The 22,785-nt window shown below is 40.5% G+C and overlaps 1 protein-coding gene across 1 annotated transcript in view; it reads right to left on the bottom strand.

The window, feature by feature from the left end:
- Positions 1-22,785, bottom strand: part of FGD5 (FYVE, RhoGEF and PH domain containing 5) — a 75,413-nt gene that overhangs the window by 37,955 nt on the left and 14,673 nt on the right. Inside the window, exons 3-5 of the mRNA XM_064724025.1 lie at positions 10,741-10,870; positions 7,985-8,043; positions 7,844-7,874 (exon numbers count right to left, since the gene is read on the bottom strand). Of these exons, the coding sequence (XP_064580095.1) occupies positions 7,844-7,874; positions 7,985-8,043; positions 10,741-10,870 (220 nt within the window). The remainder of the gene's footprint in view (positions 1-7,843; positions 7,875-7,984; positions 8,044-10,740; positions 10,871-22,785) is intronic.

Raw genomic sequence — 22,785 nt, 5'->3', positions numbered from 1 at the left:
CAGATTTATGACTTATCAGGCAAGTAAGTTACCCTGGAGAAAAAAATTGCCTCTCTGTACATGTATGCATACATACATATATGCTATGCTGGGTGACTTCTTTTCTTCGACTTCTACTTCAAAAAAACTTGGAGTGCAGTAATTCATTCTGGATTCAGAATGTCTGTTTCTTTTTTTCTGTATATAACAGAACAGGCCAAATTAGATCAGTTCATCCAATAGAGATGGATGAATCCCTGGGAACTGGGGTCTACTACAATCAGTCTAATAGAGGTAGTCAGAAAATGATAGGACCGAAGTTATTTTCTACCTTTACTGTAAAAAGCTAATGATTCTGCCATCTGCAGTGTATTGAAAGCAACTATGAATATTAGAAAGCTGAGTACACTATAGAAGGGAAAGTTGGGATTTTGACTTACAGGTGTAGCACTATTTGTGCTAAACAGACAGCACTATTTGAAAGAAGACCTTTTAGAATTGTCCAAGAAATGCTGATCAGTTGCTAGATTTACTTGGGTTTCTTATTTTTCATCTTCTAAAGCACTAGCATAGACAATTCTAATCTAGTCATAATGAAAATCCTAGTCCTTGCATATTGACCACAATTGCAGGAGAACAGAATGGAGAAGGGAGTACACCACCATTAATATTGTCTTTGCCAATAGTAATTTCTAGTCCTATGGTCTGACCAGAAGTTCCTCTGCAGGTGGGGATTGAGGTTCCTTCTCACTGGCTCACAGCATTGTGTTTCTAGCATCAGGCCTGCATTTGAGCTAGAAACTGTGACGTTCCAGTAGAAAATGATGATTATAGAGCAAAGCCACTCTTTAATAGGCCAAGAGAAATATCTGAAACAAATAGCATTTCTGTGAACAAAAAGTGAACATTGTACTAGAAGGAACAGATTGCTAGATTGTGGTTGAATTAGAAAGACTCTGAATGCCTGCAGTCTAAGGATTATGGGTGACCTTGATTCCAGGTTTTGAAAACAAAGTTGACTTGCTCTTTATTACATCATCTTATTGGGAGGAACAAAGGTTCTTACAAAGCAGAACTGAACTGCTTCCCGAATTTTGAATTAGCTTCACATTGTTGTTAACAAGGTAAAGAAATCTTAACTCAAAAGGATGCAATGCAATGCTTTGAAGACATTAATCATCTGCTGTTCTTGCCAGAGAAAAACTATGTAAATCCACATGAAGTAGAGGTCTGACCCCTACAGCTGTAATGGCTGAATCAGCTTTTCTGCATATATCTCTAGACTGTATTAAAGAAAAGGGAATGGTCTGATGGGTGAATAAATTCCCCTGGGATATTTCTACAATTTGTAAAATAGATGTGTGAGTTTCCATTAGGGAATAACACTGGGGGAAAAAAAAAAAAAAGGAGCAAGTGTACAGAGCAGATGCATTAGTGGAAAACTGCAGCTATTTTTCTGCCTTTGCCTTCATATGGGGATACCGGCACTTCAGCTACAGAAATCATGTCTACACACAGCGTATTTTTACCTTCTTCACACCACAACACCCACCTGGCATCCAGACCTTTATGCTTTTCAGCGCAATACACACATACATCAATATACATGCATACAAAATAACTTTACATGTATATCTAGAATTGCAATTGCTTCCATAGTCAAGCTGGTGTTTTAATGGACCGATACTAATAGGAAGTCATCATATTTGACACTTTGTAAGGCAGCTAGGGAGGACAACAGAAAATCTTGTTGCAGCCCAAATTATGTAAATAAAGTCTACACTAATTGCATAAAATGGGGCAGGATTTTACAATCACTCTCACTACTAGAATGAAGGTGGATTTAATAGATTCTGCATATTGCAGAATCCAAAGCTCCTTTGGACATCTATGCATTATACCTGAGGGGAGGGTGAAGAGTTCAAAGGGGGAAAAGACAGCCTCCATATTAAAGCCAAGTACAGACATGAGGTGCTGTACAGTACCCTATGAACCGAGTCTGACTCATGGAGATTCTTGGAGGTATCTGCACCACAGTTAGCAGCCCCTCTCCTAATGATGAAAGTGGCACTCCTGAATTAAAGAGTGGCACATCATCTATAGCAGACTGAATGACCCCTGATCTGTATGGAGCAGCGATCTCACATTTCTCACTACTAGACTCAGCAGAAACAATGCCAGATGAACAGCAGAAAATGCTATCTCAGCAGCCACAATTAGTCCCTTATCCTGCCATACAGGGTACAATCTAGGTCAGGAACCCTGACCTCAGCACACATTCACATGCAGCCAAATAGACATATTCATCCAAAACACAATGAATTCAGCAAATGAATTTTAGAACCAGCAGACTGTACAGTATGCACTGAGGATATTGTATCAGTGCAGCTTTTTACCAGGGAGTTGTCCTGATCCAGATGTGCTGGTGTGGCTTCCTTCTCCTTTTAAGAGATACACAGGTTATCTGAAAGCTATTTTGGCTCAGCATTTCCACTGTGGAAGCACCCCGGCCAATACATAGTTATTTTCCCACTGCTGATGAACACAAAAATGAATAAATATATGAGAACAAAAATCAGCCTGGTGTAAGTGAGGACGGGCTATTCTTTTGTAACAGCGTGTCCTTAGGCTGTTATAAGAGCTTCAGAGGGCCTAACAGCAAGCTAGCTCTTTGCTTAGGCAGCACATTGCATTCACTAAAACATTTTATTAGGAAAGTAATGACTTGATTGGTTCAGCAGAAGTTTGAACATCATCCAAGAAATTCAGTCGTAAAAAAGGCTCAGCAAATCATTCACTAAAAGTGTAAATAATTAGAAAGATGGAATGGGATAATGAGATAGATGGAATTTTGTTTTTTCTAACACCTAGCAGTGGTTCCTAAATTAGGCAGTTAATTTTTGGTTTTGAGAATGTGCCACATATAAGAATTCTGAAAATAGAGTTCAATCAATGAGGTTTAACTCTTAAGTTAGAGGCTTGAGCACTACGATTATTTTGTTCTTTTTTATGTCCAAAGATCTATTTTGCAGTCATGAACACTGAGATGTCCAGTGTAGGGTTGAATTCCAAACTGCTCTGAAGGCTGGAGAACCAGCACATATCGATCTTTATCATATTCATAGTAATATCTCCAAAGGCTTAGGAAGCATAAATCTGGCTCTCTTTGTTTCTAACAATTGTGGTCAATTGTTTGAGGAAAATACAAACCAGGAAACAGGGTCAATTTTCTTTTTCAAAGGAGATGTTGGGACTGATGTCTTTTCCGTGCAGAGCTGTCCTTCATTCAGTAAATATCTTGGAGGGAAGTAATCACTTCAAAGGGGTTTCTGCACTCACAGAGATTTTATGTACAAAAGCCAAAGGCAAAATAAACATGAACATGGTCCACTATTAAAAATGAAAGGCAAAATAAATGTGATCATGGTACACTATCAAGGAAATGCTTGGTCCCATACAGACTGGGATCCTGAAGCAATTTAAGTCACCCCAAGTTTCATTTGTGTACATCTTGTAAAGCCATTTGAAACAGACCAGCTGAGGGGAAGCAAATAAACCATCTTGGTGATGTGTGAAATTTTAGACTGAGAAAGCCGTCTGCAGCATTTTGTTCAGGAGCAAGTAGTAAGAAAAAAATGTCAAGTGCAGCCTGCACTGCTGGGGAAGCAGAATAGGAGACAGAATGATAAAGCTTGAAGATTAAGTGATCCTGAAGGAGATTCAAAGACTAATCGACTTTGGAAAAACTGTGAGTACCAAGAGGTCATTAACTTGGACTAGAAGGCCCTGCCAGTTCCATCTGCTCAGACCAGAATGGGTCCTGAACTTACTGCTCCAGAGAACTGCATTACCTTTGAGTAGGGCAAGTAACAGCTAACCTTTTAAATTATTATCACTACTTCCACACCAACGGATACCAAGTTTGTGAGCTAACACAATGTTTCCAGTCTTTCAGTTCAATAGCGGAGTGGGTGTATGGAAATGTCATCATTTTGGCAATCAATCAGTTTATTAAAGTCTCCACTGAAAGGCCAAACAGAATCTGTTATGCTGAATGAACAGCAGCACTAGCCAAGTCTGAAAATGAGATGGGAAATTGCTCTTGCTGCAGGCTTAAGAAAAGCCTTTTTTTTCCTTTCTGAAAGTAGCTAGGGTGTGGTTTAGTTCTTTGCCTTTCTTACCAAGATGTGGATTTACATGAGAAGATGAAACTTCAGACATGATGCTAGGTTTCTAGAAAATGTTTTCTTGAGATAGTTGGTGATGGGAAACAGAAATGCATGCCTGGGTTGAGGAATGTTGTCAAGGAAGGTCCTAACTGGCCATGAATGTTGTGTTGTACCTTGAGATCAGTTTGGTGCCTGTGGGCACTCTTGGTTGCTTCTGAAATCTGCCAGTGGAACTTGTGTCAATAGCAAGTGCACAGGAAAGCATGATTTTTTGCTGATGTGATTATTCTTAAAACTATTCAAATACGGAAAAAGGAATAATAATTAGAATTATTGTAACTTTTAGTGTTACGGCAGTATTGAAAATATTGCTTGGTTAGGTAATAACCAATATTACCCCTACATTCTAAGGGATTTGCATGTTGTAATATTGGTAATAGTTTCTCTAAATATTCTGAACAATACACTGGGCAGCAGGTGAATACAAAGATTCAACATTAGTTGGGACAGAAAAAGTGACAGTGTTTTCTAGATTGAACGTGTTTGCAAACGTTTGGAGAAACCTGCAGATTATTTCTGAATGCCACTGCAGTAGGTAGGTATCATAGAGAGTTCAGCTTATACCAGTAGAGACGGGATACGCCAGGGTGACAGACAATCAATGAAACTCAGAAACATACCCTCTGAGCCTTTTCCCATAAAGATTTTTGACTTCTTCTAAACCAAAGACTGCCTGAACTAGCAGACAAGTGTGAAAACAGGCTGCCCGTTTCTCTCTTCTCCCTCATTCTCTGACACAGGTTCCATTCATACATCCTCACTAGTTAGAAAGCCAACTCATAAAAAGAATTACATCTTATCTGAGAAACTCGCTTGTTGGCTCTGTTGAAAAATGCCTCCTGTAATCCTGAAAGGAGTGTATGGGTCAAGACACATATGAAATTTTCCACTATATAAGGAAATAATTAATCAAAATTGTGATTTTGCCCTTCTTAAACTTCATACGGTTGGTGACTGCACATCTGTCTGATGGGTCCTTCCAGTTCTCAAATTGATGAGGTTTTGTTAAACTTTCTAACCCAGGGAATTGGGATAGGGAATGTCACAGTGCATGGTTATAGTAATTCTGACATTTCACAACCAATAAGTGGCTTAACTTTGCCCACCAGTGCATTCATTCAAGGGTTTGCTTTGGTCCATTTCTCACTTTCATTTGACATATTAATTTCTCTTTTTTTTTTCTCTTTCTCTTTTCCTTAATTTCTTTCATAACTAGGGAAAAATGAGAACATGCTAAATATTCGTAAGATCCCTTTAATCCAGTGAATTGGGCAGGCAGGGAAACAAATTTCACTACACAGGGATTTACCAGAGGAAGCAGAAAAGGGAAGGGATGGGGAATAGTCCTGAAGTATTTTTTTCCTGCCTCATAGCATAGGCAAGGCAGCTGGACACTGACATGGTGCTATAGCAGCCATGAGGGTGTGCAGCCATTTATACTGTGTGTAAAGGCACTGAAAGGCATTTCAAGTTCAGATATATTTATTGAAAAGTTTTCTGGCATTGGTAAGTCACTTTTATCTCGTAGAGGTGTATGGAAAATACCAGGATGTAATGCAAATGAGAGACCTCTCCTAGACACCTCCACTAAATACTCTCACTCTACTGTCTGTGTGCTTTCCACAGCGCTGCTCTCCAGCCTCTTGTTCCCTAGTCTATCAGCCAGGGTTGCCCTGTCCCAGGCACAGAATCTGGCATGTGTCCTTGTCAAACTTCATGTGCCTGATGATGACCCACCTATCTAACTTGTCAAGGCCTGTCTGCAAGGCTTTCTGCCCTTGAGGGAATCGACAGCTCCTCCCAATTCAGTGACATTGTCACACTTAGTATCCTTTGAGTTCCAACCTTATTACTTTTGTCCCCATCACAGTTCCTGTTCCACTGCTAGTGCTTGAGACGTCCTCCAAGGACAACGTGGGGTTACTTTTTCCCTTCTCAGGAAATTTCTTTCCAAGCAGCAGTGGAAATAGCAGCAGTATGCTTTGTGTAGTGGCTATTATTCCTTACTACCTTTCAACTAACAGCCAAGAAAGATACTGACAGCAAGGCCATCTAAGCTCTGTACCAGTCTTTAGGGAAGCAGAGGAAGATCTGTTAAAGGGACACAGAGTATTCCAGTATTCCAGTCAGTTTATGCCATGCAAGAATTCTCTATCAGGGACTAAAATTGATTATTTCTGGGTGTTCTCTCACATGTTTCTGACACCAGAATCTGTATTTTCACCATGGTGATTAGCTGTGTGTCTTGGCTAACCCAAAATGTTTTGGTATTCTATACCTGAGACCAAAGTTGTTACTGTCTCATTAAGACTCCATGGCCAACCAGAAGCAGAACCAGAAGGTGCCCGTCTTTTTCATGTTCACATTGCCCAAGCAGAGCTCTTTTGCCTCTTGGCTCTGCTCTTTTCCCTTTTGTTCTTGCAGGGCAAGATAGCTGAGGCAGTGCAGGTAGAGGCTTTGGCTTGTTTTTGTTTCCCTTTGGCCTTAGAAGAGAGTTGCTTCAGGGTAGCAACCTGAGAGGCTGCATTTCAAAATGAAAAGCTTTCAGAGTGAATTTTGCAACATCTGCCTGCAGCGCAAGGCCGGCACTGGTTGGGGTTGAGCCACTGCTCTTTCTGTGCTTGAGAGTCCGTTTTCTCCCTAGCCCCCATCAGAACAGGCACGCGAGAGAGCAGCACAGCATCAGCACCAGTGGCTTGGAGGACGCAGTGCTGATGCTGGTTGGCTGCCGCCAGCCTAGGGACATGCAGAGAGGCTGGCACTGCAGATTCACCAAATTCTTCAGTTCCCAAATTCCAGATGCCCGAGGGTGCCGGCCACCTTTGTCAATGGAGCTGTTGCTGCTGGAGAGATGAGGCGCGGAGGGCTGCTGCCACCTTTGTCTCCCCACATGCAGTTGCGGAAGGCGCCGTCTTAGGGGTTTGTCTGACATTTTCCCTTTGTCTCTGACACGCTCTGGGCTGCAGGGGGCGTCGTCTTGGGAGAGGGGTTACTCTGCCCTTTGGAGTTAATGTTTGTTTCCGGTAGTCCGTGAGAGCTCAACAACTTTGTAACTAGTGAGGATTACTGTTATTTTTTGCCTGTTGCTGTTTCTTTTTTATAGAATGCTATTTTTTCATTTATATCTACTCCTGTTCCTTTCTCCTTATTGGTGGAAAGGGATTTGTTAAATCAATGGAGAGGTAACTAATTTTAGAGTATCTGCCTCTTAAATTGTCTTAAACCAAAACACTGTGACACAGTGTGGCTACCCAGAGCACACCGGCTATTACCAATACTGCATTATTAGAAAACAAGAAGCTTAAATGCAAGCAGAGTGAGTCCATTGAAACCAAATCCCCATGCTTCATAGCTCTAATCTCATCTGTCTCACTGTGAAGGGAGAGTGTCCACTCCTGTTTATCACCATCTCCTTCTCTGCACTAGGGTTGTTATGCACCTTACACCAGTCTCAGCCTCAAGAAACCCCAACTGTTGGCCATGGCTTTTCCCTCTAGATGACAATAGATTAGAATGGTTCACAGTAAGCCATTCCTCCTCAAATTCACTTAAATCCCTTCAGTGCTTTTATGTCTTTTAAATTGCAGCTAAATAAAAGAGTATCTAGGTTTCAGTGATTAAAATTATTTACTTACCATACGTAACAACTGGAGCATTTCCACATATCTGGGGAGAGAGACAAACTTTTATTAACTGCCATCAAATGAATATGGAAGGGTGGTCTACATACCTTTAATTTTAGAAGCGCAACAGGTAGATTATAAAAACAAACTCACACTTTTTCTGAAGACATTAGTTCCTGGGCAATGAGGTAAGCTCTGGACTGGCCTTCTTTCTGTCAACAGAAGAAGTCAGAAGCAATTAAGAGATTTCTCATTCTACAAAGTAAAGCAGTGTTAGAGAGCACTTTAAACTGACATATTTCTATAGTAGAAATAGTGACCAGACTTTATTCTTTGTTGTTCAGTGTCTGGTATCCTGGACTTTCGAAGACAGGCCATTTTCCTCAATTCAAATACTAGTAATATAGTACAAAGTAATAGCTGCTAATACAGATGGCAAGTTTGAAAAATGTCTTGTTATTGAAGGAGGAGTGAAATTTTCTGTGGATTTTTACAGGTCCAAAATTTGTCAAAGAAGCAGAAAGTGCTTAACTTTGAACAGGCTAGCTTCACAGCTGTTGAGGATATACCTCCTGGAAAGGGGAGTTCTTTATCAAAATGGTCATATTCCAAACTGTTCTGACTGCTGTCAGAGAGATCTGTGGAAGCAAACAGGATAAAGGGCTTTATTGCGTACTAAAAAAAGTGTCTAAACTAAATGGCAATAAATATCTCCAGAATTAGTTCAGTACTTCACCAGACAACATTGTTTGAAATCTCAGAGGCATCTATTTAACTGGTTGGCATCTTGGAAGAAACAGATAACTGTGAAAGAAGCAAACTGTATGGCTCTGAGGTGCAAGTGGCTAATAGTATTTTGCTCCTAATTCACGATTCATCCTTATGGTAAGAGATGGCTAAAGCACAGAAATACGTACTGAAAGGAATGTACTGGAAAAAGTTTGACTTTTTCAGCAGTGATGAAGTAAAGAGCAAAAACAGTGGTCTAGTAGTTGCAAAGAAATGCAGCCCTCAGTGACTAAAAGTGGACTCAGAGGAAATGAGTGCAGTATCAAGTCTTAGTGACTTTGCTTGCCAGACCAAGTATGCTGGTAAGAGACTCAGCGAAGCAGAAAGTCAAGGGTCCCTACATGGCTGCCATGGCCTCCATCTGCTAAGCAAAGGCTTGGAGCAAGGCCCAGAGGGCAGCTACTGAAGAGGGAGCTGGGAGACAGCTATACCACAGGACTAGGCACATGACTGGCTGCAGGGAGTAAAGATTTTAAAATGCTGGTAGATTTGCAGTCTTATAATAATCACTTGGACTTTGTTTCAGAGAGTGAATAGTTGAGGGACCTGCACCCACTCAATCCCCTGTTTGCAGAAATCTGTCTACAAACACTGTTTTGTATCTCAGAGCTAATTTCCTGGTTAAACAAACAGCAATTAAATAACCCAAGACAGGCAATGCATAGAGACACTTTCAGACTTGTTCTGGACAGACCACGTGACACTGAAGTCCCTGAATTTTGCCTGTGACATATTAATCATAAAGATTGATGGCACTTTGGTGACAGTGCCAGTCATTCCCCTTTAAACATAGTGCCAGTTCTCAGTTGTGCTGACCCAGCTGTTTGTACAACCTTTATCAGAACCAGACTGGTATCCTTAAAAAACTGAACTAAACAGATCCAGCTCAAAAAAATGGTGGGGCTGGAGGCAAAACTGCCTCCATAGGGCTACGATGGAGTTGTTTGGCCTAAGAGCTGCACAAGTAGATCATAGAACAATTTTCTAAATCAGAAGCATTGTGCAAGTCACTTCTCTGGAGTACTCTTTTGTACTGCATTTCAAAGCAGGGCAACTCATGAAAACATGGAAGCAGAAGCTCCATCGCTGTGTGTGCCACTAACTTGCCATGCTAACATGGATAAATTTCATCTCCTCGTGCATTTCACTATGTGTGTGTTGTACTTCAGAGTGTATTGCAGCTTGATTTTGTTCTGGTGTATTGTAGCTTGATTGTACTCAGACAAGAGCGCTACTGCCACAATCAGAGGCTCATAGCAGTTTTATAAGCTTCACTATCTGGATGACTTTATAATGCCCCATTTGTACTTGTTATGCACTATGTAGCAGTTTACAGTAGTGCTAATGGTAAGTAAACGGAAGCATTATGAGAACAATTAACTTTTTCAGGTTAGCTCTGCGAACCAGTGAGAGTGAAGGAAAAGTAGTCCATATCTGTCTTCCACATCCATCCTTGAAGAGCTAGATTGCAGCTGTCCTGGAGGATCTGCATAATTATATAAATCAAGAGCTGTCCCTTGAAAGGCTTCTAAAGTAGGTACTTCCTCAAGGCACACAAGTCTGTAGTTCCCAACTGCAGCACATTTCAGTTTTATGTATGTGCACATGAGTGCACATTTTGATATGTTAAAGGTTGGCAAAACAGAATGATTCCTGGAGTCTGGAAACAGTGGAAATGTGTAAGGAGCAGCAAAGACATTCTTATGTACTGCTGCTTTTGATTCAGTAGCTGCCCTGCTTGTTTTGAGACCTTTGAGACTCTGCTTACTGGTCCCTGTTTGTGCACTGTGCAGGTCTTCTCCATATGTCTTTTTTGATTCAATGTAATTTTAAATTCTCAAGATGGAAACTAAATGCTTTGGAGTGAGACTTTTTTCCTGACATTCAAGCCAGGCCTTTCTTGCTGTTTATGTTGTCTCCATTGTCCATCTTCAGACTACATTCTTTGCCTTTGCCATGTGCTGTAGAGGTAAATTTTTCCTAGTGCAGTGGGAGAGCAAAGGACTGATGGCTCTGCCATTTCTAAATGAGCACCAGACAAGCTAAGAATCCAGGATCTTCTGCAAATTGCTTTTCCCTCTCCAGGTGCCAGGCATTAACCACTTTTAGAGTTTTTTTACCTTGTTGGTGAGACTGGGATCACCAAGGCTGCTTTCATCATCTTCTGAACTCTTTTGTTCCTCATCTGATGTGACTACTTCCATTGGTGTCACAGAGACTGGGCACACCTTGTAGGGCTCAGTGTAGGCACTGCAGAAAAACAGAACAGACTAGTTCAATGGTGTTATTCCCAGACTCACTGTTGCTCAGACATATAGAATCCCTGCAGAACTGCAGGGCTTGGAAAACAAAATTTATCAAGCAGGTTTTTTTTTGGCTGCTATGTTCAAAGGCAACCATTTGGGCAACCAGAAGACTCTGAAAGGAGCAATGAGAGGTTAAACAAACTTGTTCAAGCTTTCCCAAGAGATGATTGTTCTGGCCTCGTTTGGAGTAAAAACTTCATACTTAGTTGGAAGCAGAATTGCTTTGTTCCTCCATAGTCAACCCCTCAAAATAGATTCAGTAAAATCACACTAACATTTTTAAATGGAAGTTAGATGCTGTGGCAATGGGTTTTCTGGGAAAACATCAAAAGGACAAGAAAAGTATAATGGTAATACCAATGTCATTTAAACTACAAGATACCCAGGTTCCAGAATCCCTGGATTGTTTCAAGGGAACATGAATTCAGCTCCAGAAACCCAGAGAAAGCTATGCAGTAAGAGTACTGGACCTGGTGTGAAACACAGGCCAGTGCAATACAGGCCTGTGGCTTCACAGCATTTTATTAAAGAATTTTTTTTTTCCGATTAAAATGGCCAGTGATCTCAAAACCTCCACAAAGCATGACTAAAGCAATCTGTATATGCCTAGCTCCAAATTCCAGCTGCTGGATCTTGTTAAACCTTTGCTGAACTGGTGGCCAGTCTTTCAGATTTTGTTACTGTGTACTTACAAGCTGTATTCAAGTTGTCCCTTAATTTTGACTTTTATATGAAATAGGTGAAGATTTTGGTGTCTTGCTCTGTCATGCCACTTATGATTTAATAATTCTAAAATCTCTGAACTTCATCAAATTATTATTAGCATTAGCATTATTCAATTTACCAATAATTTTAACACCAACTTTTGCTGCCATCCAGTTTTGATACTGCTCTTGGTACTGCAACACGTAACTCATTATTCCAGCACTGGCAAAAAATGAGTACCAAGCTGTGTATATAAGCTGTAACACCCATCTAATCCTACCTGACTTTACTGAGTTTTCACATTCAAGGATCACATTTGGTTTTTTTGACCACAGTGTCATTCTAGGAGTTTATATACAGCTTATACACCACAGTGGCCCCAAGCGTTTTACATTTCTAGGGCAAGGTTCCTGTGTTCAGCCAAGAGGGTGAGTCTTTTGTCTTGAGAATCAAAATCTGACATCGCCATGTTTTCTAGTAGACATGTTGGCCAGACAGATCAGTCTGTAATGCGGGCCTGGATGACTCAGTTTATATTATTTCTATACTTCCCATTTCCTCTGAAACACTAACTTCCTTTCACATCTCTGCTTCATCCCTTTAATCTGCTTGGAGATCCCACAAACCCACAGCATCAAAGCCAACGCTAGAATAACAGAAGGCTGGGCAAAGATGAGCTAATGTAAGTGAGAGGACAATGACGAGACTCCCAAGGTCACTGACCAGATTCTTATTTCCTTTCAGAAAGGAAACTCCTCAGATATCTGCATTTACCTCTAAGCTGCAAACAGGGCTATGCGTTTCCCATGCAAGTGTGGCTGTCAGCCTTTCTGTTCTGCCTCCAGATTTTCCCTCATGTGCAGAGTCCAGGAGCTCATATTCAGTCTATAGAAGGGTATGAACAAGTGCAGCACTTAAGGAACCTCTGCTGCTTTCATATTTGAAATGAAGTAATAATTTGTCTCCATAAGGTACATGCTGCCTAAAGGATGATCCCAGCTAATAAAACTCAAGAGGTCAGCAAAGGATATCTTGCTCAATGTGTCCCAAAACCAGTGTCTAGGGTGTGCTGGTGTTTCAACCATTGTGACATCATTTGGTTAACAGGTATCTGTTCAGCATTCAGACACCTAGACTACCTGGATTACCTCCTTGCTGCCTCTCTGTGGTCTTTCACTCTATCTTCCCAGTCAGTGTCAGGACAGAGAAAGAGAGAATAATTATTTTCTTTGCATCTGTTGCAAACTGCAAATTTGATGATGCAAATTAATGACCAGCAATATACATGAAGGCCAAAGAGCCCCCGATATATTTTCTCAAAGTTTCTTATGGTTTCAAAAGTGTCTGAAAGTAAAGATCATGACAATATTTGGCCAAAAATTTCACCACAAGCGAAGAAAGCGGTAGAAGAGGCTAGAAATCACATCCTTGGTTCCAGTCCTACCAGTACATTAAAGGTGCTTTTGTCAGTAATTATCAACGCAGGGCTCCCATATTCAATGTTTACATGTAGTGACATAGTCTGTATTTCTGAGGTAAGCACTGACTTCTGCTCTGCCTGTTGTGGGGTAACAGAATGTCTTTTTGTCTAGGATGTTTCATCCATTCATTAGTGAGACCATGTTTCTCGACTGCTAAAAGATGATCCTTCAAATATTTGCCTAAGAGAGAATGGCTGCAGTGTTGAGTTCATTTAGACCTAGATCCACCAAAGCTCTAAAATGAACAAAAGTTATGACCCTAAATGTTTTTCTGTGTGTACTGGTGTTTGCACTGGCAATTATTTGAACTGAGTCACCAAAGCAATCTTATATGAAAACTACTTTGGAAGGTACAGTTATTCTTTCCCTATAGAGTACATCCTCTACAAGTATATCTTCCCTGAAGCCAGCTGAGTGGTGATGAGCTTGACATATCAATTCAGATAGCGCATGCTCATGCTAAATTTGCAAATGACTACTAAATTGCTGCCATAACATTTCCATCCACAGACCCCACCCTGTGCCCATTTAAACTCCTCTGTCACAGGAATCTTAGCTCATAACTAATTATAATGTATTCGATGCAAGATCAGAATCTCACCTGGACACAGCTGGATGACGCAAAACTCACATATGCAAAACTCACATATGCCATCCAGTGGGAAGGAAAAATAATCTACACCTGCAAAGACCCCAGCCCTCCATTGTTTGGCCAAGAGGATTGAATGCTGCTTTTTTCTGCATGCAGTATCCCTGTCCCTATCTCAAGTCCCAAGCCCAGTAGTTACCAGTTCAAACTCTCAGACAGTGACATTCTTATTGCAAAAAACTAAAATAATATGAACTCAATGCAGATTGAGTAATTTGGGAGATGCAATGGGGTGCTGAAGTACCCTGTTTTATTAAAATTGATTATTTATTTCCCTGTATCAATTTGTAAATGAATGTTTTAATTCATTCTGCAAAAGGAAGGCTCATTAATAAAGGAAAATAATGTCCAAATGCATTTAAAGACAATAAAAGGAAATGTCTATTAGTGCAGCATAATGCCTATTAGTGCAGCATATGTTTAGCCAGTCAGTTCCCTATGGCAGATCATCAAGACAAATATTGTACCTGAAGTCTGAAAAGGTCAAGAAAGACATGATGCCTGCTAATAACATACACAGCCTGTAAAGGCAAGGTAACACAGGGATAATCACATTTCACACTTTGAGGCATAAGCTGTTTGACTGGCAAGGCCAGAAAGGTGCTCTTTCTAATTCCACAAGCATTTCAATTTGAATATTGCTCCTTCTTACATTGTTGTGTTACAGAATACAGGCGAGGGGAAGAGGATTTTTGATCAGGTGCATAAGGCTTTTGCTGTTTTCGAGACAACTTTGGGGACAAAACTCTCCCGGCTTCAACCACTGCTCCTGGAGTTGGTCACAGAATAACAGTGCTGGTACAGCTCTAGTTTTGGAAGGGAATGAAGGAAGCACAAAGGTGTTCGGGCTCCATCTTAAGGAATATTCTCTGTCCCAGCCTGGGGCACTATCAGTAGAGAAGGGATAAGAGAAAGCCTGAGAGTGAGGTTTCACTAGCCGTGTCCCAGATGTGCCAGGATGGATAGCTTTGAGGCTTTTGCTTTGAGGCACCTGTGTAGCCAATCCACACTTCAGGCTCAGTGACGTACCCTGGGGTGCATCGCTGTCTGTGAGCACCATTACTCTCCCCAGTCCTGTAGTTTTAAAACACTAGGTAAAACAAAGAAGCAGTAAAAGCTGGACCTGCCTGGAAACAAAAGTGTCCTTGGGCCTCAGGCAAGTGGCATACCCCCTTCCTGCTCTCCCAACCATGAGGGAGAGGCAGTGAGCTGTGGTGGCCTCAGCTTGTGCTCAGCCCAGCCCTTCGGCCCTTGTCCTGCATTTCCTGTAAACAGGGAACAGTTCCTCCCCAGAGATGACCTGGCAATGAACTAGCAAGGGCTGACGCTCAGCTGCACCACACCCAGCGTCCCACCATGCCAGAAGGTACAATGGGGCAGCCAATAATACATAATATATTATTAAAGGCAGCTCTACCCTTTAGGGACTCCTTTGAACATATTAATCACATCACATGTCAGCCATCACAGAGCTTTTACTTTCAATAAATCATTAGCTTCAAAGGCACCCCAGAGCTTTTATATCCAACAGCCCCTGCAGAGGTTTCCCTTAAGATTCTTTTTATGCTTCTCTTTTCCTTCTTTCCCTTGCTAAATCATAGCCCTGTTGATCTCCGTCACCCTACCATTCCCATCTGAGGGAACCTTTTGCTATGTTGGATCCTTGCAATGCAAAGGATGTGGGCATAATGAAGACCTGAGTGCTTGACGGTGACAGAAGTACTGTGCTGTGAAACTTCTTCCTTCCCAGACCATGCACACCATATATCTGCGTTATGTTGAAATTCCATTCTGCATTTCTGTCAAGGGACAGAAGCTAACAAGGAATACATCCACCAATTATCAGGATAGGTTTCAAATGATTTGCTGAGTAATCCCTAGTCACAGTACAAATGGCCTCTGACTGTGAAACCACCCAACACTTTTGCCGTATTCTCCTCTATAAAATGACTTATCTCAGTGACAGTCTGACTGTGGATACAATGATGTAAAAATGGGGAGGGTTCATCCTGACTTCAGTGGACTCACTTTGTATTTGTGATCTTTAAGCAGCATAAGACCCTGTGATTTCATACAACCCTCTGTAAGACTTATTCCTCTCTATAAATCAGTGACAGAATAAGCCAACCACCTACAACTTCATTAATAAAGGGAAGGAAAAATATAAGTTAGAAACAACTTTCAGCTGGTCACCTGATAGTCATTTCAGAATATGAGACGTACACCTCTCTGGGGAGACCACTGTCTGGGAAGCAAAGCTGAAACCACTGCTTTACTACTAATTATTTGTTTTGATCCTTGGCATGTTTCTCAATTTTGTGCTTAGGCAATCAGTTGTGTAGAGTGGGTAATCCCAAAGCAGTCACGTTTAGAGCACAGGTTAGACCTAAGGCTTTGGACACTGTTGATCCCTGACAGGGTCTAAACCTGAGCTAGTTTGTCCATCTCCCTTGAGGCACAGTTTTACTTTTCCTGTTTCTGTTTACTGCAAACTAAAATGGATTTCACTTTGTCCTTAAGAGAGAGGGCTGGGTACCCCAGGATTATGTCCATGCTTCAGGCACAGAGTAGTGTTTTCATTCTTATGGCCAAGCTGAGATGCAGAAATCTATCTGGAACTATTTAACAGTCATGTTTGTTAGCATTGCTGCTTTCTGCTGGCGGTGAGGGTTCTTGAGTTTAGACTGTCAGTGGCTTTCAGCAATCATTTCAGAAATCATCAGCAGCCAAGCTGATGATTTCTGCACAAAGGCACACACTGGAGAAGAACAGCAATAATGAAAGATTTAAGCAGTACTACTTGCTCAAAGAATTAGAATTCATAAAAACATTGCAGATGGACAATTCAGAAAAAGATCTGCATCAATCATCGTGTGGGAGCTCCGCAAATGGAGCCAAGCAGAACCAAGGCACATTTGTCACACACAAACCTGGCCCTGGAGACGTTCTGTGTTGGTGGACAGTTCTGTTATCTAACAAGCATATTAAACAGGTTTAAAATTTTACGTAGGTAAGAATCAGATCCAGATATCTTTCATACCTGTACAAGGAGCTTATTTACTATAGTGAGCTACACAGAACTAGAATATCTTTACAAGTCCTCCTCCTTAGTGAATCTAGGTCCGTACCCTACAGCAGTTGCTCTGTACTTTTGCACAAATAGTCCTGAAATTCAGAGTACAACCAGGACTACATTGTTGCTTCTGGAATCTAGTCTGGATGAGATGTGATTAGGTGTCAGTTAGGCAAATGTCATCAACATAGCAGCAAATGGATGCAACTCATTATAATCCTTTCAGAATATCCAGTTTGACATAATTGTAAGTGATAATAGTTGTGAAAACTCAAAGGAGGATGCCAGCTTGGGAATTGTGTCAGTGAAACACAAACATAAAATTCAACTTGAATCAGTCATCATTTGCTGCAAACAGACTTTTTAGTGACCTGTTTATTAAAAGAAATTTGAATTCTTGGCATTTGATTCCAAAAGACATAAGAACTGGTGGACAAAAGAGGCATTGGTTTTTGTGGTAGAGAACACTGCCTTTTTAAAAACCTTTTTAGAGTTGTATTGGGGAAAGACTTAAAAGTAGTATTCCTAGAGCCATTTAGACTACAGAGAAAATGATACTACCAATGCAGGTAATGACAGTTTTCAGGGTTTTTTTCTTTCTTTTCAAAAAAAGCTTAATTTTTTCTAAATTTAGGAAAAGTAGAAGTAACATAGCACCAGTACTTTACAAAGTCTGAATCTGCTATGACAGACAAAATACTAATTTCTTACAAATAGTACCTTGTTTAGAAGTGAAGTTACAAACACCTTGTACAATAATGAGTCCTAATACAAGAATTATCTCTAAGCATTGTTATAGTATTACTGAATTAAATTTCATTCATGCATAAGTACAATAACAGTTGGTTACATACATAGCAGAATAAGGGCAGAACACGGAATTTCAAAACTGGTATTAGGAATGGGAGGACACCCTCGGTTTGTAATTGCCATTTCCAAAATGGAAATGACACTTGTCATGTATGGCTTTAAGAGATCCCTTTCAATGCAGTAACAACATCTGTCTCTCAGATCCAGCAGTAGAAGAGTGCCCAAGAGGGCAGAATGTAGACTGCAAAGCTCTGACTGTTAGCTCTATTCATACAGAACTTGACCAGGAGACCACTGTCTTTCTTTGTTGCAACATCTGAGGTGTAGGAATTTATTTTTGTACCTGAAAAGGTACATTGGGTACATCAGGTATATTTTTGTACCTGAAAAGGTACATTATTTCACATGTTCTAGAAATGAAACAGGACTGTGTCCATTTTTGGGTCTTGCGACCAAAACCTGTAGGTATTTCCTTCTCCCTGTGGCTGGTGTTTTAGGCATTGGGTTGTGAGAAACTCATAATCTAATTACCACTGCTGACTGATTCAAAGTCATCACTCAAAGTGATCTGGAAAAGCAGACCTGCGAGAAGCAGAGACTAGGTTTTCTATATCTTAGGCTACAGCATATAAGAGTTCCTTTAAATTCTGTCAAAACAGATGTAAGCTTCGCCTACAATTATTTCATGAATGTTTCCCTTTTGGAAAATGTTTCAGCTCATTCTAATTTCAGGTTCTAGCACAAATCATCAAGGCAGTCAAATCACAAATTGCTGTTCACATCCTCAGATGTACAAATGTACCCACTTTTCCAACTATGACACTTTTACTAATGTCCTTCTGACTATGAGTCCTGGATCTCCTTAGAAAAAGATGATACATTTCACAAAATGAAACTGTTAACATGGCACATAACACAGACTGGCGATTAGGGATATGTTCCTGATTATTATTACTTTGTTTATTTTTTGGCAGAGTAATTTAGACACTAAAACTTGATACCAAAGTCTTTATGTTCTCTTTTCATTTTATTGCCAGTTCATTATTCCATACTTTCCATGGAAAATACTCACAGTAAGTTCAACATAATGAACACCATTCTGCCCTGCAGGACTCTTACGATGGAAGGCAAGTTGTTATTTCCCTGTACTACCAGGATCAATTGTTTTATCAACACCATGCAGCCTGGGAACAAACCAGGGAAAATTGCAGTGAAGCTAGGATCAAGTGAACTCAGTTTTCTTGCATTTCAGAGATTCACCCAGTTGTTAAAACAGTACTTCCAGAAGGAGAGAAACAGAGCTTAACTGCTAATCTGTAGAGCTGAAGCAAAGTGCTCTCCTCTGTCTTCTAAGAGGTTGGGTTCATTTCCCAGATTAAAATTAGAGTTTGCTGTACTTTTTGGCTGAGGTTTTTTTAAATTGGAAAATCAGCTTTGGAATGATTAAAAATGACATAGATTTGTAATATTTGGCTGGGATGAATACATTAAATACTTCTGGCCCCTCTCCCAAATAATTGTGGAAAATCAAAACCATCTTAATTCTGCAATTCAAAAATATGGCTTAGTTCAGAATTTACTTCAGTATCTATTTTTTTTTCTTACTTGCAAATGAAACAATCAGAAAAATGTCATGAACTACAGAATTCCTTTATTTTGTTGGGGCTTTTTTCTTGGACTTTTCAATTAGGCATGCATATTTTATCTCTCTTTTAGCCACTGAAGCAATGTTTTTTCTTAAAACTGCAATCAAATGGCAAGACAAATTACTTGTCCAGACAACTTACTATATGTCACTCTCACTGAGTCCCTTTGCCCTGGATGTATTCACTGTGATGTAGTTTTATCTCACTGCCAGTGTCTGGATTTTTTATGGCTAGCAATGTGAAAGTAGAAAGAGTGAAGGAAAGATTTTGAGGTGCCCAGTTTTACCTCACATACTGCCCTTTTCTACTTAAGGAACAGAAGATTTGACTTCAAAGTTGTGTTGTACTGTATGCAGTCCATTACTTCTGTAGACATGTGTGTTAAGGAAGAATCTTTTCTGAGGTCTTCTAGCCAACTCTCAGAACTAAGAATGCAGACTGAGACCTGAAATGTAAGAGGATAAGAAACTCATCAGAAACACCAAACTAGCTATCCTTGATGAGGTCCACCTGCCCTGAGGGCCCATCAGGGGGATGCAGTGGGTTAATATCCAAGTTTAGTGAACATATTCAAGGCATAAGGACAAACTACCAAGAGACTGAAGAGGTACTTAATTTGGGACAGCTGAGAATAGCTGGATGGAGACTGTGCAGCAGACATATGCAACTATCTCTTGTCTCAGTTCATCAGTACCTAGTTGTATTTCTTTTGAGAAAAAGAAGTTTGAGTATCCCTGTGATATTGATAAAGCTGGGGTAGCATGTGCTTTTAGCATTGCTTAAATCACACCAATATGACTTCTGGCTCCATAATCATCATCCAAGACAATTCTGCACAGCAGACTCTCTCCTCTTGTCTAATCCCACTGAAATGTATTTCTGGTTCATTTAATGGAAACAGTGAAGACAGAGAAGTCAACCCAGGCATAAAAGCCCTCAGGACATGAAGAGGGCGATGTGAACACATTTCTTCTTTTCTGCACTGTAATTTGATAATTAAAATAGCCATCACAATGGAGTCCATCTACTAATAAAGCAAACATCTGCTGAGTTTTTTGGACCATTTCCTGGGAGGTATATGAGACTGTGATTTCTCATAAACAAAGCCAGGGTGAGATCCAGCACGTCGTGTCTGAGTAGCGGCAGTTTTCTGAGGCTGTGCTATGTATGCAGGATGGTGATATGCAATGCAAAGCTATGCTGGGGAGCACACTGGCTTTATCATGACTTATACTGTCCCTACACATCTGCATCTCCAGCATGAACCAAGACAAACAGCTCCACAGATATGAGGAAACAGGACAGCAATCACAGAGTTGCTGGAAAATTGATACCTGCTTGTAGGCAATGTATTAAAATCTTTCATTCTTTGGTATTAATCTGACATTACTGATGCTGTCTAGAGACACTTCTCAGAGGTGCTTCTTAGAAAAACTCTGCCATCCAAGAGCACTTAATATTTTCTGTCTCTAATGCCTGACAGTGCCAGGTGAAGCATGCCCCATTGCCCAGCAGCAATGGGTTATCTCCAGCAGACTGTTCCCTGTCTATGAGCAGCTTGAATTCTGCATTAACCACTGTCACCTTCAAATTCCCTGCTGCAATTCAGACAATACTCAAGTAAACAGAAATAAAAACGTGACTCATGTCAGAGCTGGCTGAGGCTGTTGTCAAGATTTTCAATAGGTTGTGCATGGCCTGAAGTCAAGTATAGTACTGGGATCCCTTATTCTGCAATGAATTTACAAAGCTTTCTTTCAGGTTTATGCTGCAAAATTCAAGAAGTGGTGAAAGCTCATGAGATTTTATTTTTTATCCTATTCACCCTTTGACAAGTGACAATGTCTCTTTTCCTCATCTCTAGGCTTAGACCCTGATCCTTCTTCCCTCTGTGACAGCATTTTTATGGGACTTTCTCCCACCTACAAGATCTAGAGCACAGCATCTAGATCATGTCTCACACTGACATTTAAAAAAAAAACAAGCCAAAAAACTATGTAGAGATTTTTATGAGCAATTTTTTAAAAAATTACGTTTCTTTTAAAAACCTCTCACAATGCTCACCATCACTTTGGTTCTCTTCAGCTAAATGACTGTCAGCAAAATTCCTTACAATTGACCCGTACAGGTCTTTAAAGGAGCTAAGCCCCATTAGTAGACCACTACCTCCATAATAAACATTAATATATCACCAGCCCTGAGAAATGCTAGACCTACAAAACCAAAATTCTGTCTCTTGTAAAGCTTCTCATCAATGCTACACATGCATGGTATCTTAGTGTAGTCACAGAGCGGGGGTTTAAGAAGTAGAGAACTAGGAACTGAGTGGAATCAGCAGCTAGAATTTGTTTTCCTGTGAAAGCAAGAAAAAGAAAGGATGAGAAAATCTTTCCCAAATCAACTATCTAAAATCTATGCTGATTCTGTAGCTCAAAACCTGCTTTGTGGAGATTTGCCTCCAGTATAGATACAACTTGCTTCTATTACAAATGCAGGGTAATGTCAGCAACACTGTTATTATGATACATAGCAGCGAGCCAATAGACAGCTTGAACTGCGTTGAACATGTGTTATCTTGTTTGGATATCCTCTGTACTGAGCAGCTCTAGCTAGGACAAGCAGAAAAAACAAAGCATGAGTTGATTTTATCTTCTTGACAAAATTCTCCTTGAGTTTTACCATAAACAGGAAAGTATGGTAACTGAACTGCTCATTGGGATGAGAAGTCTTGATACGGTCACCATATGGGCAGGTGTTGTACAGGTCAAAACCAGCTAACAAACTGTGTGTCTTTTTTCTGCCCATGTTTTCTATAAAATGTCAGAAACATCTGGAAACTTGGTGTTGCTTCTCCTTTCACCACTACTTTTTGTATATGAGGTTATTTTAATTATCTAGAAGCAACTAGAGTGCTTCCCACTCATTTGCTCTTTGTTGAGACAGAAACAACTGTAGCCTTACGGTTTACTTTGGGCCAGAGTTCACCTGATTTAACTGTCATAGGAAGGGGCAAATTGCATCTGTATAAAAAACAATCAGGTGCTTTAGCTGCACCTATTGCTTCAGCTGCACTTTTTATCCAAGGAGTGAAAGGCTCCAGGAGTTTCTAGTGGCCATCCTCCATGCCCATATGATGCAATAGGAGTTCAGGAAAGGTGGGTGAGTTTCAAAACAGAGATCTTGAGGGCACAGGAACAGACTATCCCTCTGTGCCAAAAGATGATTCGACGAGTTAAATGCCCAGCTTGGATGAGCAAGGAGGTTTTGAAGGACCTTAAGAATAAAAGGAGGATGTATCACCTTTGGAAGGAGGGTCAGGTCTCTCAGGAAGTATATAAGGGGGCTGCTGGAGCATGTAGGAAAAAAATTTGGGAGGCCAAAGCTTGGTTTGAACTTAAAATGTTGACTTCTGTAAAGGATAATAAAAAATGTTTCTACAAATATATTAATGGTAAAAGGTAGGGTAAGACCAACCTTTGTTCTTTACTGGATGAG

Source organism: Zonotrichia leucophrys, chromosome 12 (genome assembly GCF_028769735.1).
Source record: "Zonotrichia leucophrys gambelii isolate GWCS_2022_RI chromosome 12, RI_Zleu_2.0, whole genome shotgun sequence".
In the NCBI taxonomy this organism is placed as follows: Eukaryota; Metazoa; Chordata; class Aves; order Passeriformes; family Passerellidae; genus Zonotrichia; species Zonotrichia leucophrys.
The sequence above is the reverse complement of the archived record's forward strand: the minus strand, read 5'-3'. Positions and strand labels throughout refer to the sequence as shown.